This window comes from Ammodytes marinus, assembly GCF_949987685.1.
Source record: "Ammodytes marinus genome assembly, chromosome: 2".
Taxonomy (NCBI): Eukaryota; Metazoa; Chordata; class Actinopteri; order Uranoscopiformes; family Ammodytidae; genus Ammodytes; species Ammodytes marinus.
This window is the reverse complement of record NC_137231.1, coordinates 28,074,193-28,091,989: the sequence shown is the minus strand read 5'-3', so window position 1 is coordinate 28,091,989 and position 17,797 is coordinate 28,074,193. Positions and strand designations below refer to the sequence as shown.

Genomic DNA, 17,797 nt, shown 5'->3' with positions numbered 1-17,797 from the left:
GAATATGATTTGTTGCCACTGTGCAGCAATAAAAAAATGTTTACTAAATAAGATTCTTCATAGTACATTTGCTATTTGATTCTCTTTAAAAAAAATCATACACATGCCTTTATTTTTATTACAATAGCTTACAATTTATTCAGTTATTCATACAATTCAGTGCAAAATCTGTCAATAATTCATCTTTGGGAAAATAAAAGTGTTTTATTAATACACTAGCGGTACAAAAAAAAAGTAGATTTTCAGGTTAGAACAGAGTCAAGGAGGAAACGATAAATTAAAAGTAACTATTCGGAGCTACAGATAAGTGGTATGTGCCTGCAGTCTCATGCCGTTAGCCATAACCGATGAACCATGAACACAACAAGAGGCAACTCAGCACAAATGACCTCATCCTTCACATTACAGGCTGGTTACATACAGATTAGTAGAATGCAAGAAGTTAGTGTTATTAGTTTGAAACCTTTTCAAATGAGTAGTGGTGTGACGAAAGATGAAAATAAATCTCTTTGAAATATGTGACATTTGCTTGTCTGGAAGTAAACGTCCTTTGACTCAAAATACTTCCACAATATTTCACTGCACAAGCAGCAGACAGTCTTTAAAAATCAGTATGACAATTAACTTGCAGTTTGAGAGAAGAATTATTTTCCCTCCGTCCAAAAATGTATTGCTGCGTATATCAAAAGTGTTTGGTTTCGTCCCATTTAAGGCCTGGAGTGGTTCTGCTAAAAACAGCAGCAACATAAACAAATCCTTTAAAAGAACAACAACTTCAAGAGGTCGATTTCCCACAACGCATCGTCGTGGTGCCTGCGTCCAAGAATCTAATGTGCATCCTGGACTCCATTTCAAGCATTTTCAAAATCTGTGGACGGGAAAAGAACACTTTTTCATCAGCAAGTGACAAATAAAGTAATTTTTTTTATTTCTAAAGCTTTACCATTAAGTTTAAAAAAGTACAAACCTGTTCAAAATGCTCAAATGTAATCCCTTCATAGAAATCATCCGGGCCCTAAAAGGATAAAGAGACATATTAATGTCACTGTGTTGCATTATGTGAGAACCTATTGTAACAGTTTAGTCCTGGTATGTTCCATTACCATGTGCGGCACATTTATGCTCGCCACTTCCAACATGGCAGCATCTGCTATCGCCTTGGCAACCTCCATCCCCATGGCCCCACTCTTTGACAGGAGCTCCTCTACCACCTTGGATCAGAACACACGTGGTTATAGTTTGAGGTTTAAACTTCATCCGTGCTAAAGCCATATGGGGCCTACGTTTATGTTTCCAATTGACATCAGTGAACTTCTGTATGCACATGTTTAGCTTCTCGATTGGTAATAATTACTTAACGCCATACGGTACTAAAGGAATGAAGCAGACGACACTCGTAGCTTCTGCAGCCTTCTTTAGACAAATGCTAAGACGGGTGGTATTACATTAATTAAAAAAAAACATCAAAGTATGTTAAAACTTTTTAAAAACAATTTTTTTTATTAATTTAATTTTAAATTTTAAAAGCCTTTGTAGAGACACTTTAATGTCAATGTGTACAAAGGCTCATAGTCATGTTCAGCTGGTTGAGTTCTCTTACCTTCCTGTACTCTGCCAGGGTGATGATGCCATCATTGTCTGTGTCATGCATGTTGAACAGGACTGTGGAGATACAATGGAAGGATTTAGTGCTCGTTTGATCTGATTGCAAAGGAACTTGCCATCATCAACGAAACAGGATTTTACTGGAAGCTGTGGTTGGAGGAATGTTTCTGAAGATACAGAGATAAGAGAGTATTGACAAACTATACAGCTCCCTTTCAGGCCAATGCTAAACGTAAAATATCAACCCAGAGGTCATATGCCACCACTTTCATTTACAGTGACATTTACAAGACGCAGTCCAAGTTCAATACATCATGCTTAACGGTTCTGTGGCAACAAGATTGATTTTAATTTTTTTTTTCTGTTTTGCCGGTGTCATTGCTGAAAAGTCGATAGAATGTCAGTTTTAATGTCTACCTGAGGTAGAAATGTATCATGACAGCAGGGATATAGGAGTTGATTTATGGTCAACAAAAACAACAAATTAAATGTGTCGTGGGAAAAAAAACATTACAACACGCGAGGTGACATGAGAGAGAACATCCAGACAAATGGTTTGTGGAAGCCGAACGGGACCGGCCATAATCAGTCTACCGATACTGTAGGAGGCAAAATGCATTTCTGTTTTGTCGTCTGGTAATTATCTCCTTCATCAAAAATGTTTGTGCTTTGGGGGTTTGTGCTGCAATGTTTGTTTGTTTTTGTTTCTCTCCTGTGCTGGCAAATAGAAAGAAATCAATTAAACATTTATGAAATATTTTAAAGAATTCACATAAAAACAGAAGATGAAAGTAACCAAACTAATTTCCATGAGGAGTGCAAAACAACACAGCATGAGTGGTAAAGTTAATACCAGAGTAAACACAGAAGTATTCAGACCATTTACTTGACTAAAAGGATCAATACAGCAATGCAAACACACTCAAACAAAGGTTCTGAGTTCAAGATTAAAAGAAAATCAACTAGTAACTATAGCTGACCGAAACGATATTCTGCTCATTGCGAAACGGCTGTGGTTAAATATGAGAGACACACCCCTGTTTACACAAATAAATCAGTTAGCTAGCCGTTATGCATGGCTGGATTTACCTGCTTGGAGGCCTCGGGACGAATACACTGGGGCTCTAAACTCAGATTTATACAAAGAACCTTTCTTGATTATTTGATGATGGTGTTTGAATTATGTATCTTCCATTTTTATTTTTTTTATTTTGCCTTAAATATATCTTGTCCCTTCAGGGAAACAGTTGCTAATTTGCCCAGTTATTACTCAAGGCTTGATCACACTGGATCCATCTATCCACTTTCCCTGGAGTTTTAGTAATTCTGGGAAATGTAGGAAATCACAAATCGCACAAGACACCTGCCATGAAGGGAAGAAGATACTCCTCAAAGGAAAAATACAATACTCCATCCTGGAATAGATAAACATAAACTGATTATAATCTAATGGCACATAAATGCCTGAGGCTGAATGTGGCTCCTGGCTAAGTGGCTACAAATGATCCCATTGTCTTGTGACAGTTTAAGCGTTGACGATGCCGTTTCAAACCAAGCCAAGAATACCTAGCAGCCTCTCCAATGTGGTCACTGACATCCACAGAGGAATCCAGTGCACACACACAAAGCTATTTGTCACTACGCTCTTTGTGGTATGTCAGTGGTGGTTGAAATAAGATAGTCACATCACTGGTTTGTTATCTACACTGGGTGGTCCACTTTTGAGATGCTACTGCAGTATATTTTCTTGGGCCTTTACTCAGAAAGCCGCGTTGGTAGTTAGTTGATGGAAGAAGACACAGTTGAATGCAGATGAGGAGGTCTCAGGAAACTTCTCTTTATTAAACAACAAAACTCATCCTGCAGTCAAAACGAAGCCAATAAGAATTTAAAGTGTTTGTAGCCAAATCTATGAAGAAGTTCCTTTGCTATAGAGATCTGACTTTTTCCAGAATTGTGGCCGGTTTTAACCGCCACTCTAAGTGAGCTGATTGGTTCTTTAGGACAGTACGCCCTGCTCCTCCTAACACCTAATTGGTGTACCCTAACTAGCTCCACCCTAATGGTCAGAGGGCAACCTCTGGGTTTCCCTCTGACCATTAACCTCTGGGTTGCCCTCTGGCCCCCAGAGGACATCCTGAGTCTAGTCATCACCTAGAGTCGATATGTCACGTTGGCCAAGAAGTCTGATTCAGCAACTTTTAAGACAATGCTGATGATGATGATGATGATCAGGATCAATAAACTACTGTTAACTCTTAGCCAGACTGTCTTTGATTAACTCACAAGACAGTCACCTTTGTGTGAAATTTGAATGATCTACAGGTCAGCCTTGAGGGTTTCCTCACTCAGGCAGCTGACATCCCTGACTTTGCCCCCTGCCAGATGAGGCATTGTCTTTGTCCTGCTCTGTAACAGTATAGGCCTTAATATAAAATGTATAGTATCATAATACACTACAGTAATCTTAAAATGTGTCATAATGAAATACACTACACTACTTTTTCTAATTGAGACACATGAGAGAAAAGCTTTAGTTATGGAATGACAAGTTGAAGCTCCAAACACAAGGACCAGAAACCATAAGTAAATGTAGTTCCCTTTTTATCTAATGCTGAAAATAGAAATAAAGTGCAGTGTCTTACAGCGCAGCTTCTCCTTCCTCAAGGCTTCCTTCTCCTCCTCCGTGGTCTTCAGCGTTGGAGGGCGAAAGTGGGACATGACCATGACGAACTGCTCAAAGCCAATCTCCTCAACGGAGCCCACCTCATCCTGGTGCTGGTTCCTGGGTCACACACACACACACAAGAAATCAAGGGTTAGGAATTATTATTTCTTTTAAATACAACACATGTGGCATCTTCAAGGTCTACACCAACACAGGTATTTTTCTCAAGCTGTTACCAAGTTGTAAGAAGGATCTATGTGGGTTTTGACTATTCTGGCTTTAACATCAACACTTATTAAGTTGCAAGTGTCTTTGATTGTCATTTTTCAGCTGAAAATCTCAGAAACTTTGATCATTGAATTCTATGGGCACAATCACGCTAATGCGATTTAATTTTTTCAACCAAAAGAAAAAAGTTTACCGACATGTTTAAGCATACTGCCTCTTAAGGTTTCCGTCGTGCACGTTCATTGTGTGTGCTTGTGTACAAAAGTCACATGGACTCCCAGACAGCTTGTTTATTGGACATTGCTCCCGATGGTTCAGACAGCGCCTTGCTTGGCAGCTACTGCCATCGGTGTTTGAGTGTATGTATAAAAATGTGTATTATGAAGCGCCTTGTGACCCTGGTCTGTGAAGGGCGCTATATAAATAAAGCTTACTTACTTACTTACTTACAGTCCGTACTGTGGGTTACCCTGTTAAGCCTGTCTTGGCAAAGTACGAGGAACTGCTAGTTTCAAAATGTCAACACCTGTCTCTTTATAGCCATACATCTCTATTAGATTTGTATTTACTTTAGCTAATTGAAGAATACCATATTTTGTTTTCACAAACCGCCATGTGTTTCCTCTTGGATAAAGACCGAAACCCAGATGATCAGCCATCCTAATACAAAAGACTTATTTTCTACCGCCCACGATTGAATGGCATTGTTTTCATTTGACTATACAAACCAAAATAAAGCAGTAAACACTGCAGAGTTGGATTAAAGCAGGAAATAAAGAGTCGCAGAACAACATAACATGCATTCTTTGGAACAGTAGAACACCCAAAACAACCCCCATTGCACGTGTAGTGGGATTGGCTCACTGTAGAGTTAACATCACTATAAAGTCTGTTACTATTGGTCATCAAACTGTTTCTGAGTAACCATCTACATATGGTCAAAGGCAGGAGATACAGATTAGGCCTTGATAGAAAAAGAACCACTCATGTCTACAAGGTAATAATGAAACTAAACTATTGCCAGCACACAGATTGGCCTTATATGGCACCAGGTCTAGGAACAGTATTGTTAAAAGGTAAAGGCAACAAAAGCTCAGGAACAAACTTCATTCATAGCAACAGAAGATAAAGGCTGATATCTTATGTATTATTAATATTCACCATAAAAGATTGAGAAAGGTCATTGCTTGGACAGACTGACCTTTGATAAATTATGAATGTTTAACGATTTTCTTTACTTTGACGGATCATACAATAGGGGTTTTAACATTTTAAATATCATGGTAGTGCAAGAATATCAGTTAATTGGCCATCATCCATGATGTGGATTGACAGAGTATGCTGTAATTTGACTCTACTCACCTTTTATCGAAGAAGGCACCAATAATTTGCTTTCTGATTGGATTTTTGGCGAGGGCTGGAATGCATTCCAAGTTGTCCCGGCTGTAGTGCGACAACAACAGGTCCGTTATTATAAAAACAGATACCAACAATAGCAGCATGCATGCTAGAAACGTTATTTATAGGAAGTAACATGATCAGTTACTAAATCTGTCTGAAGGTAAACTGTCAGATGGAAATACCTGCCATGTAAAGTACAACATTGTTCCCTGTTTCTTTTTAAAGGGAAGGTACTTGTTATCAATCACTACCAACATGACACTTTAAACATGAGTGTGTGTGTGTGTGTATGTGGGTGTGTGTGCGCGTGTGCGTGTGAGTGTGTGTGTGTGGCTCTCTGTTTGCCTGATGCATCGACAAATTGTGTTTGCCTAATACGTCTCTGCGTTTGCATTAGTTTGCCCTGTCTGTCTCACCATATGTTGCCTTGTTTGTGTCTCAGTGGGTTACCAGAAAAATACCCACAATTCATCACTCCAGCCGCCTGTCGTATTTCAGCCTTCATGTTGAGTGAGTGCAAAGGCCGAATGGTTTTAATGTTGTCTAGCGGCCGAGCTTTGACCTTGTTTTATGATTAATATGTTACCATATTGTCTCTTCACTTCCGCTCAGCTGCTGGAATCTTTTGTGAAGGTTGTTGATCTGCTCCAGTGAAACTGTAAAGAAGCAAACACACCAACATCAGTGATACACCCATCAATACTCCACCCATCGAGCTCTGTCAGTCAGTTGTTCTCAAGGAACGTCCAACATGCAATTGAATGACAATACAGAGGATTATTCCTTTTGAAGAGACACACACCTTGCATTTCAGTTTTTTTGTTTCCATTGTTATACATTGGATTATGATTAAAGCCATAGTGCGTGACTTCTATGGTCACCATGAGGAATTCTGAGTAATTACAATAACACTGTCAGCGCATTTACATGAAGTAAGCTGTCTGTGATCGCGCATGGATTTTATTCTTGCTGCTGTACGTCTAGGTTTTTTCTTAGCAATAGAATCAATAAAGCCTCAGTGAGCGCTTTTGAGGTCCTGTGCCAGTGTCAGTGGGTGAAGCCAGTTTGTAAACGCTGCCATACTGAGAAATGCAGAAAGAGTTTAGTGGAGCTGATAGGCTTGTGTCAACTTAGTGTCAACTCATTTGGCATTGGCTTGAATATAACTGACATTTATTTATATGCAGAAATACGAACTACAGCTTTAAAGAGTGAGATTTCAGATCTGTTTTTTATTGAACTGATCAGGTGAAGCTCCACTAACAGTGCAGGCCTAATGGCAAAGCAAACACCCCAGTGCAGTAGCGTGATTGTATTTTTATGCCATTTCTAAAAGGTTCCTTAAATCATTAACTTACTGTGTGTGGACTAATGGCCACACACTTCAAGGTTTCAAGGCGCTGCCTAGTCCCATATCAAAACAGGTTTAATATTTTCAATTGTTTCAGTAAACACTTCAGCTTTTTGTTCTCCTATCCCAGAGGCTGTTGGCAGCAGCAACACTAGCCGTATGTGTGTGTGTGTGGGGGGTTGAATAATATGCAGAAACAAGTTTGTGAATCTGAGTGGGCGGTTTGACTGTTGCAATTGGTGCATGAGTAGGACCAACAGATGCACAATGCAACATACCACCGACTATAATAACACAGATTAATTTGCCAGATACAAAAGGAAAAGGACAACAACTAAAGAATGTGTTGTATTTGCTCTACCAACAAGTAAAGGCCTGTCGGTGCAATGACATATAGTTTAATCAGTGTGGGCCATAAACCAGTCCATAAAATGAGTCCAGATTCCCCCACTGATCCAAGAGAGAAATATGGGGTCAAAGCCCCACCTTGAGGATATGACATAGTTCAAAGTATCACCGAAACAGTATCAATTATATTGGGCCCAGTCCCTCAGTCCTAGATGCATATCTTATACCTGCTGCCAAGACGCTGCATGCCACTGCATGCAAAGATTTCACACCCATCCTACCCATGCAGTCTAAACATAGCCTACTTGTACACACTTCTGCTGTTTTAGGTCTGCTGTTTGTTTCATTTCTTGGTTGAGCTTTTCCATCCACAAATGGAGGAAGGGGGTTCGAGTTTTGTGACAAATATGTTGTGATCAAATAATGAGACTTTGAATACTGTCTGCCAAGTGAGGACATATCACACATGAATGAAGACACAAACATGAAACGATAAGTAGAACTCATAGGGTGGATTGGTTGTGTGTGTGTCATTAATAACAATATAGTCTTTATAGCAATATGTAGTTTCTTAATAAAAAAGAGTAACGGGTGTTTCGCCAAATCACATGATCACATTTGAGGCTAAATCACTGCGCGTATTTGTTCAACGGGTAACGTTATACATTATTTGATTTTACCAACAGATCAACGCAGCACTTGCCCATAGTGTAGGCTAATTGTTACACACTACTTACTCTTAAACACAACTTTGTCTCGCATGCTGGCAGGATAATAACATACTAGGCCTATGTCTTCAATTTCCTTGACTCAAACTTGTCACTGTCACCAGACCTTCGCAACTGTGAAACTATTGCCACTACTAATTAACACCAACAGCGCCGTGCACTAAATCTACAATTGTAGCCCATCGTTTCGAAGTATTAAAAGGTTTCCGGAACGTATTTTCCTTACTTACATCCACTTTTCTCTGCCAGTCCCTGGTACTTGTCCTCGGAGCGCGTCTGCGAAGCTCCCATCGCTGCTGTGCGTCAGGGTGCAGGGTCTGGTTTGGTTCGAATGGCTCAACTCTGGTGCGCTGCTGCTACTACAACCGGCAGGGCGACGCAACTGTAGTCTGTTGCATCTGTCATCCTCAAGGTCCTAAATCCGTGCAGTCTGTCTGTGGAGAAATCCCCTGCTGTCTTCCGGTTTCTCTTTAGCTCTACTGCAGTGTGTGTGGTAGTAGAAGCCCTGGCCTGCGTTCCAATCCCCATACTTCCCTAATATTTAGTATGCCAGAAAAAGCTTTAGGATGTCCTAATACTTGCAGGTCAATTGTAGTAGGTTGAAAATACATAAATGCCCCACTAACTCCAATAGCATTTTGCAGTATTTGTCTTTATTCTTGATATCTCAACATAATGAAAAAAAAATCTTCCTTATCTGATTGTTTCCCTCTTGTGGCCCTAAAACTCTTCTGTACTTTAGTATGTAGTGTAGTAAAAAGAAAAAGTATGTGATTTGGAACAAGGTAAGTGTGTGGTTAGAACTGTGCATTGCAATAGTGGGTAGGAATGAGGCATTCAGCCGAGTAAAATAAGTCAGAGAAGCTAGAAAACAAAATAAATCTTGAAACTCTTTATTGTTTTTTTGAGTCATTTCTGTTTCAAGTCAGTGGTTGTTCTTATCGGTTCCTCTTTTGTTTTCTGGGCTCAACAACACTGATGAGCCGTGACATCTTACATGTTTCACTTGTAAATATAATACAGGTTGATAAAACAAAACAAAAAAAAACAAGGTCATCTAGAAATGTGAAAGTTAAACTTCCACGAGTGCATGAAACTTGACTAAAAGATAGGGAAGTAAAAGTTGTTTTTACAAAGTATTTTTCTTCATAGTCTTTTTTATGTGTGGCACTGTGACTGTTGGGGGTTTGCAGTAGTAAGCCAGGGACTTGTTTGACCAGTGCAGGAAGGTTTTGGTCAGGGGGAACTCTGGGTAAAAGAAGCATTCCTTGGTTTTTGGTAAAGGGAGATTTACAGCGAATGGTCACCCATCCTGAATTTACTCGTCCACATAACTGATTACTTCATGTCTATATTCTGTTTTCTTCAAGGTGCACGCATTATTTTGATGACTGGATTGTTGGAAATCCTTGATAATGACCAACCAATAGACCATAGTCTACATCTAGTGTTTTTTTTGTTTTGTTTTTTACATTTCTTTAGATATGTATACCTAAACATTGCCAACATTTGCAGCATATTTGCAGATGTTTTTGGCCATACGCCACACTCTTCCATAAAGTGTTTCAAGTGGTACAAAAAAATGAATGAATCACGTCTGGCTACACAAGATCATCTGTCTCTGTGAATACTGTATACTGGCTGAGTTGTACACAAACTTAGAAGCAACAGCTACTGTAAGTGGACTGTGCGTTTAGAATGGGTGACCAGCAGTGATTGGTTAGTGGTGGAGTTTGGCATGGTGTTTTTTTGTTGTTGCTACATGGGCATTGGCTGGAGGTTGTTTTGGTCGGTGGCAGGAGGCTGGTCCTGGTGTGTGGAGCCCGGTGTCAGGCTGTGGTAGAGCTCCCGCACCGTGCCCAGGGTTTCATGCATGTCCTCTGGGTAGCGCGTCTGCAGCTCCTCGTTGGCAGCGTAGTGCGTGTCGGAGAACTCGGAGAAGTAGCGCCCCACCTCGGGGTGACCGATCTCCAGGGGCGACGAGTGAGGCTCCAGGTTCTCTGAAGAAAGACAATGGAGGATGCATTGGGCGATGAGGTAATGTATTTAAAGGAGGGGGGGGGGGGGGGGGCGACACCCTAAGTTTCAGTCATCAATTGATCCATTGTTAGTCTTCCCACTGTTTTGTTCTTGTTAACCATTAGGTATAAAGCAGCTCAATTTGTGACATACAAGTCAGACAAGACAATCAAACAACCTGCCAACATTCATTCACCATAAGGATATTTTCTACCACAATGCAGGTGTACAGTATATGCTTTGATTTGATTTAGTTAGGATCCCCAGTAGCAACACTTCAGAGTGAGAGATAATCTTAATAAAATACAAACATTATTTCCAACAATATACACAAAAAATAAACAACAGGTTTTAGAAAGGCATCAGAATGAATGCTGTATAGTTACCCTGTGCTGCGTAGCGACATGTCCCGTCCTGTACTAGGACATTGTAGAATGGCTGGTTGGCCCCGTTGGACAGCTGGTGGACCCTCATGGTGGTGATCCACTCCTGGCTCATGGTGCACTTTGGGTCCCAGCCGTAGATCACACAGTTATAACCAGACCTGGTGGGAGGGATGGGACCAGACAGATATACAGTACAGTAGGAATGCACATAGCTGTGTTCACATAGTACAAGGAGTGCTGTGTTAGTGTGACCCACCTCTTGTGTTTCATGATGAGGCCGACTGAATACTGGACCTCCAGGTGTTCTGGCGTGCTGCGCTGCTTCACCTCGGGTGTGACGGGATGTTTCTTGTGCTGGATGTGTTCCAGTGTGTGTTGAACCAGGTAACCCACCGCACCATGCTGGGACGGGTCTAATGCCTGGATGTGCTGCAGGATGTCTAGCACCTGGGACAGACGACAGACATCATTAGACAAGGCGAGTTCATTTAAATAGCACAATTCAGAAAGACACAAGGCAATTCAAGGTGATTTGCAGGGGCATACAAGACATTAAAAATAAGAAATAATAAAATAAAGACATTGTGAAATTGCATTTAAGAGACAATAAAAACATGCAATTGAAAAGTTACAATGTTAAAAGGCAAACAGAAAAGTCTTCAGCTTTGATTTAAATGGGCTCAGAGCTGCAGGCAAAGTTCAAGTTTTCTGGGAGTTTATTCTAAATATGTGGTTCATAAAAACTAAAAAGTTGCTTCTCTTTGTTTTGTCCTAACTCTGGGGACTGAAAGTAGACCTGTCCCAGACGACCTGAGGGCTATGGATGGATAATGTAGCAGCACATCAAAAATGTATTTTGGCCCGAAGCCATTCAATGCTTTATATACCAACAGTAGTGTGGTGAGGAAAAGCAACAATGATACGTTGTAGAAGCAAAAAGGTTTATTTTCAATCAATAGCAAGAAACTCCGCGGAGGGTCACTAGTTCCAACACAGGTAAGTATGTTACAAGAGCCCCTTTTACACAGCCAGTGAAAGCCGGGAATATGCTGGAATTTCGGCCCTCCGCCCTGCTGTATAAATGCGACCGTTGCGGAACGAGGGAAGAAAGGTGCGAGAGATTGTTCCGGGAATTTTACTACCTCGGGGTGGTAGTAAGATTCCCGACACAATGAGTTCCGCCTCTCTGTTTAAATGCTCCAGCTTGTTGTTGCGGAACAGGGGGGCGTTTGACGTTCCATAGCCTACGTTCTAAACATGCGACCATGTTAGCAGTTGAAGGACGTGTGTTTAACATTAACCACGGCGGCCTGACACAAAGTAAAAGGAACGGCGTATAATATAGCTGGTCATAAGGTCCGCTGCTCAATCCAAACCCCCATGCTTCATTTTGCAGAGTGTATGAGTCTATTTCTGCCCAGGGGAAGTTGTACAATGGGAAAGCTAGGCTAGGCTAAGCTAGGTTGCGACCGGATCGCCACCGCTATTATTATCCTAAGTCTGAGCGTATTTCCACACTTTATTTCTGTCAACAGTAATAGGCCCTCTTGCTGCAAGCTCCAGCATTTCTGCTCTCAATTCACCGGCCAGTGTTGTTGTTGTAAAGCAGCTGACCGGCGCGGCGCTAAATGTTTACGTCACACCTGACGCTGTTTACAAGCACCTCTTTCATTCCGGAAGAGATTGCGGCATATTGACGGAACAACATCACTTCAATATGCCGGCTTTGCTTGCTTCCGTGTTATTTACACAGAACCAAGCAACGCCGGCCTGCTGGCGCATCAGTAGCCCCTTTTACACAGCGTTCCGGAATGAGAGAGGTGCTTGTAAACAGCGTCAGGTGTGACGTAAACATTTAGCACCGCGCCAGTCAGCTGCTTTACAGCAGGGCGGAGGGCCGAAATTCCGGGATATTCCCAGCTTTCACTGGCTGTGTAAAAGGGGCTAGGGGCTACTGATGCGCCAGCAGGCCGGCGTTGCTTGGTTCTGTGTAAATAACACAGAAGCAAGCAAAGCCGGCATATTGGAGTGATGTTGTTCCGTCAATATGCCCCAATCTCTGTGTAAAAGGGGCTAAGGAGTGACAACCTTTCCTTAAATCGTCACATATTTAAGGAACATTTACTCCCCAGGGGGGGAGGCGTCTAACAGTGGGTTTGGAGGAGAGACAGGCTGAGAGGCAGACAGTTCTAATATACATACGTTGTTATTGTAAAACATGGGAGGGGTCAGGTTGATCTGAGTAGGGTGGGGGAAGAGGAGGGGGAGACAGGTTGGGAGGCAGACAGGTTGAGATATATATTCATATATATTCATATAATCGAGGGTGGGGCAGGCTGACCCAGAACAGCAGGAGGCTGTCTGCAGGAACATTGTCCTCTTTCAAATGTATAGTCAGGCTGGCTAATCTCCCTCCACAGTAGTATTTTGAAATCAATTCAGGAAGCCAGTGTCAAGACCTCAATAAGTAATACATAGTACTTACTGAATAGTAAGTAATGTTTATTGAATAATGATAAACACTGAATGGATTGAATCATATTGGAGCATTGGACAAAGCCTGAGGTAGTGTGTCCTGACCTTCTCTGGCCAGATGCCCAGGTGGAAGTAGAGGCGTGCCTGCAGCAGCAGGTACTGCACATTGTCTGGGTTGATAGTGAGGTAGAGGTCAAGAGAGTCTCTCAGCAGCTGGTAGGATTTCTCATTTCCCTCCCTGAAAAACAAACAAAGTAAATCAAGTTATTCAAACAGAATATTATATTCAAATCAGATATTCCATTTTTAACGGCAAGACATGGCAAAAAAATAAAAAGTCAAGCACTGGTCACTTTTGCGATTTTTGGCTATTTATATTCCGTAACATGTCTTCAGTTATTTCATACTTGTATTAAATTAAATGTCCACAATGTACATTTAGCTGTGTGACAGCAGGTGTGTTTGTGTTTTCTCTTACCCTCTCTTGCCGATGTTGAGCAGATTTCCCACCATCCTGAGCAGCACCTCTGTGGTGCTGATGGCACTGTAGTAATCTGCTGTCACCTGGTGGCCGATCAGGTACTCACACTCCTTGGCTGTCAGCTGTTTGCCTTTCCCAAAGGCATCAATGTAGACAAAATCATATATGTCCTCACTCCTGCAGGAACAGAGATCAATAGATGTAAATGTTATTAACAGCGTCATAATTCCCAAAGATAACCCGGTGATGCTAAACAGTGAACAATCAACATATGTATGGCTTTTTTAAGTAAATGACAAATGTTCTCTGTTTGACTTATTACGAAAATAAATCACAAACATCATTAGCCAGATTTAATATAATACTATGTGAACTATGTGACAACATTTAAAAGATACGAGAGCTGATCATTCCAATCTGTACCCTCTTGTCTTTTGGCACCAGCGCAGCAGGAAGTGATTGGGGAAGTTGACAGGTTCCAGCTGAACACCCAGCCTGCGCGCTAACATCATGTAGAGAACAGAGAGGCTTATGGGAATGCCTGTCCGGCGAAGTAGCACCTAATATGGAAAAACAAGAAGGCTTAGTCAGCTCCTCAGTTAAAATAGTTGAAGGGTTATTGAACAAAGTGTGAACTTAAACGGCACATCATTTCAAAGGAGATGTACCTGGTGGATGTAGGAGTTGAGAGGGTTGTAGTAGTCAAACTCGTTGCCTTTGTACTGAAGTTGTTCGTACAAGACAGAGTTCATGGCGCCCACCAACTGCCTCTGGAGCTCAAAGTCCTCCACCACTAAACGCTCCCCTGCAACATACACAAGAGATTACAGTTCATCAGAACGCTGGCTGGAAGGGGACGTATGGATCTCATGCAGTTGACGTGTTTTCCCGAAATTATATTGATTTTTTTTCTCTCCAAATTGTGCTGGGACATGGAAGCCCATCCATGATGCCCTTTGGTCTTTAAGCGTCTAGTGCTCATTCATTTTGTATGGACATTTTTGGGGGAAAGAACATGAAAAAAACAACAATAAAACTTAAGCCCCATTAATACAACTTTTCATTTTAGAGTTTTGATAGTTTTAAAAGGCCCACCTGGAGCAGTACGCAGGCTGGGGTGGGAGGAATTCTTGATTCTCAGCATCTTCTTCACTTTCTCTGCGATCTCGTCCAGCTGGGCCGATATGCCTTCTAGTGTTATGTCAGCCAGTGGGTTACAGTACTGATCCACCAGCACAGCACCTACAGGAGGAATTCGTCGTGTTAAAATGCATGTATCAGAACTACAAATAGAATACAAATCAATACTATTGCATCAAGCAGTTATATTGCCTCTATTACAAAATAAAATGTTTGTATAGAGACACAGTGCAACTTCAGTTGTTTGACATGAAGTGTGTGTAAAGGCCAACATGTGTATTTAGCCTGTTGTTTATTTGTGTATTTGTTTAGGTTGCTTACACTCTTTCTGGTCATGTCACTTCTGTTTTCATTGAAACGTGTGTGTGGTTTCACCTTTTTTTTAGCGGGGCATTGGAGCGGCGGTTGTGGGGGACAAAGAGGGTTAGTGAGGCTCTGAAATGTTTTTTTTTTTTTTAAGTAGTCGCTACAAAGTGTGTCATGATGCCTCACCCTCTAAAGCAGACTGCGTCTCCGCGGGCCGCGCCAGGAAAGTCTTCAAACTCTTCAGGATGTTCTGCTGTCTCAGGAAGTAAAGGATTTTCTTTGCATAGTACTTCAGGGTCAAGCTTCTCCTAACGATAGGCACAGAATGGACAACAGAGACAAAACAACAGCTTTCATAAATATTAGAAGTCTAGAAGATAAACAGCCGACTGCATAAATGACTGTATGCATAATGAATAGTACTGTCGTTGTTGTATAGTATGTGACTGGTGTATTGGTGTTGCTCTCACCTCTTCTCTGAGTTGAGGATGAAGAGCAGCTCGTCTTCACAGAAGTGCTCCGGCATCCCGAGAGACTCGATCTCTGCAAAGCTGTCGCCCAGCACCTGACCAACGCAAGGCTGTGTTACAGATCCCTGGGTTAGTGTGGAACATAAGAGAGTGCTCACATTTTGCACAAACACTCGCTCACATACACACACAATGAATTTCTTTCTCTCATGAACGGAGCATCTGTGAAGGTATAGTTTAACTTAAGGTGGAGTCAGCGAATTCTGGAGAATGTTTGTTGTCAAAATCACTTTTTTTCAAAATCAGTGAATATCCTTACGATCTGCTACCTGGCCGTACTGTGTGTGTGTGTGCGCTGGGAGGAAGAAATAGCATCTATTTACAGCCTAGGCTCTGTAAAAGGGCATGTTGCTAGCTACGGCGAGCCCCCTTTGTTTACATGCCATCTGTGTAGATACCAGTTACCGCAGAACGGACAGGTGATATTCACTGATTTTGACAACAAGCGTTCTCCAGAATTGCTGACTCCACCTTTAACTGATCCAACTTATTCAACTGCTTTGACAAAACGGTCACATATACTTATTGCATTGAACCAAGTCTAGTCAGTTATATAGTGATAATGCATTCTTAATAACAAACGGGTTACTTACGACTTCTGTGAAAAACCTCTTAGAGATGGACTCCACGGTCCTTCGTATTTGTATCCCGACTCTGTGGCGTGTTTTGTATTCTTTGAGCCAGTCACAGCACTCATTCTGACGGTAGAACCTCTGCAGTCTGGGCCATCTGTTGACAGTGAAGGAGGCAGTAACATTGTTATCTCACTAGCAGTTCTTTTGGGGGCATGCTCAGATTTACTTTAGCAACCAATTTCCTGAGTGCAACAGTCGATGGAAGCATTTATCATCCTGTTGCGGATGTGATTGTGTCTTTCCTCGAAGAAAAGCAATCAGAGGAGTGTAGCACTAGCAAGCCAAGTCAGTCAGGAGGAGGGATTACATTTTGGCAAGAGCTGCACTCTCCTGTAGTTTACAGGATACATGCAACATTCAAGGTCACAGTAATTCATTTTTTGGCTGTTTGAGGTAAAATGGCCCACAGGTTACATCTTGTGACGTATTTAACCTCCACCATTTACATGCTACAGGATTGTCTGCAGTGCACGAGCTGGCCACTGGCCTGATGTGAATTATGAATTTGGTGCATCAGTAGCAGAATGGCAATGGTTGACAGCTGACTGTAAGTTCGCAGCAGGACACACCAACACAGCTTTACATAGAATAAGAGCAATTTGAAGCACTACTCTACACACATACAAATGGACAGACATACATTTCACCATAGACCGCTTAAATCACAGCAGAAGCCATAACTACTACGCAATATAAAAATCATTGCACCTGAGTTTGTACTGGTGTCCCCAGACCTTCCCCCTTCCATGGCAGACGTCGTGCAGCCGCTTGCAGCAGCAGGACACGTTACAAATGTCGACATGATTGAGGGCGGGGAAGCACAGGATGTGTTCGAGCAACTCTGTCGGCAGGTCAGTCAATTTTTTGGTCTGGGGCTCGGAAATAATCCCATTTAGACTTGGCTGTCCCTCTACGGCCACAGACGTCGCCATCTTTACTGTTTACCCCGATTACCTCATTGAGCTGGCGCCGCCTCTTTATGGCGCAGGGGGCAGAGTCAGGGGCGGGGCTAGGGAGGTGTAGCACGCTGTGATTGGTTGTTGGGGTAAAAAGTAAAGGGAAGCTGTGCTGCCTTCAGGCTTTTCGTAAATTCCAGATATTGCTTTATTTCATGTAATTTCATCACAACATTTTTAATGACCGCATATAATGAATTAAGAAATAATAAGGAAACAATTAAAAGAAGAAGCTCTACAGCAGGAGATGTTCTCCTCCACTTACTTTTAATTCAACTCAACTGGCTTCATTGGCATGACCATGAATAACAGTATTGCCAATGCAAAAGCATTCATAACAATGCAGATAACTACCGGTAATTCGTCCTTTCCTTTTTGACTGTGTGTGCATATGGGTGTGGGTTTTACACAAAAATAAACTCATAGGGCCTACAGCTTTTTTAATCTAACTTTTATTTTTTATAATCGGGGTTCTCAATGAATCTGTCAATAAAGGTCTCGATTATTGGTTTGGTGTCAGGAAATGGTTAATGTTACTAC

The 17,797-nt window shown here is 41.7% G+C and overlaps 2 protein-coding genes across 3 annotated transcripts; both read right to left on the bottom strand.

The window, feature by feature from the left end:
* Positions 1 to 108: 108 nt before the first annotated feature.
* tesca (tescalcin a) lies at positions 109 to 8,699 on the bottom strand. Its single transcript, XM_080043995.1, has 8 exons — positions 8,560 to 8,699; positions 6,489 to 6,558; positions 5,864 to 5,944; positions 4,251 to 4,390; positions 1,601 to 1,662; positions 1,104 to 1,211; positions 968 to 1,015; positions 109 to 868 (listed from the first exon to the last, which is right to left on the bottom strand). Exons 1-8 carry the CDS (start codon positions 8,618 to 8,620, stop codon positions 776 to 778), a joined length of 663 nt encoding a protein of 220 aa, XP_079900121.1. The 5' UTR covers positions 8,621 to 8,699; the 3' UTR covers positions 109 to 775.
* A 608-nt stretch (positions 8,700 to 9,307) lies between these two features.
* On the bottom strand, positions 9,308 to 17,233 carry fbxo21 (F-box protein 21; the record flags this gene model as incomplete). 2 transcript variants are annotated; one of them, XM_080040985.1, is made up of 12 exons in its annotated part: positions 9,308 to 10,329; positions 10,735 to 10,892; positions 10,991 to 11,181; positions 13,315 to 13,447; positions 13,688 to 13,867; positions 14,114 to 14,250; positions 14,359 to 14,495; positions 14,786 to 14,932; positions 15,323 to 15,444; positions 15,607 to 15,731; positions 16,260 to 16,395; positions 17,010 to 17,233. In XM_080040985.1, the coding sequence occupies 12 exons, from the start codon at positions 17,231 to 17,233 to the stop codon at positions 10,088 to 10,090; spliced, it is 1,932 nt and encodes a 643-aa protein (XP_079897111.1). In that variant the 3' UTR covers positions 9,308 to 10,087. The 2 variants fall into 2 exon arrangements, with proteins under 2 accessions (XP_079897111.1, XP_079897112.1); XM_080040986.1 differs by having other exon boundaries at positions 15,607 to 15,716.
* Positions 17,234 to 17,797: the final 564 nt, after the last annotated feature.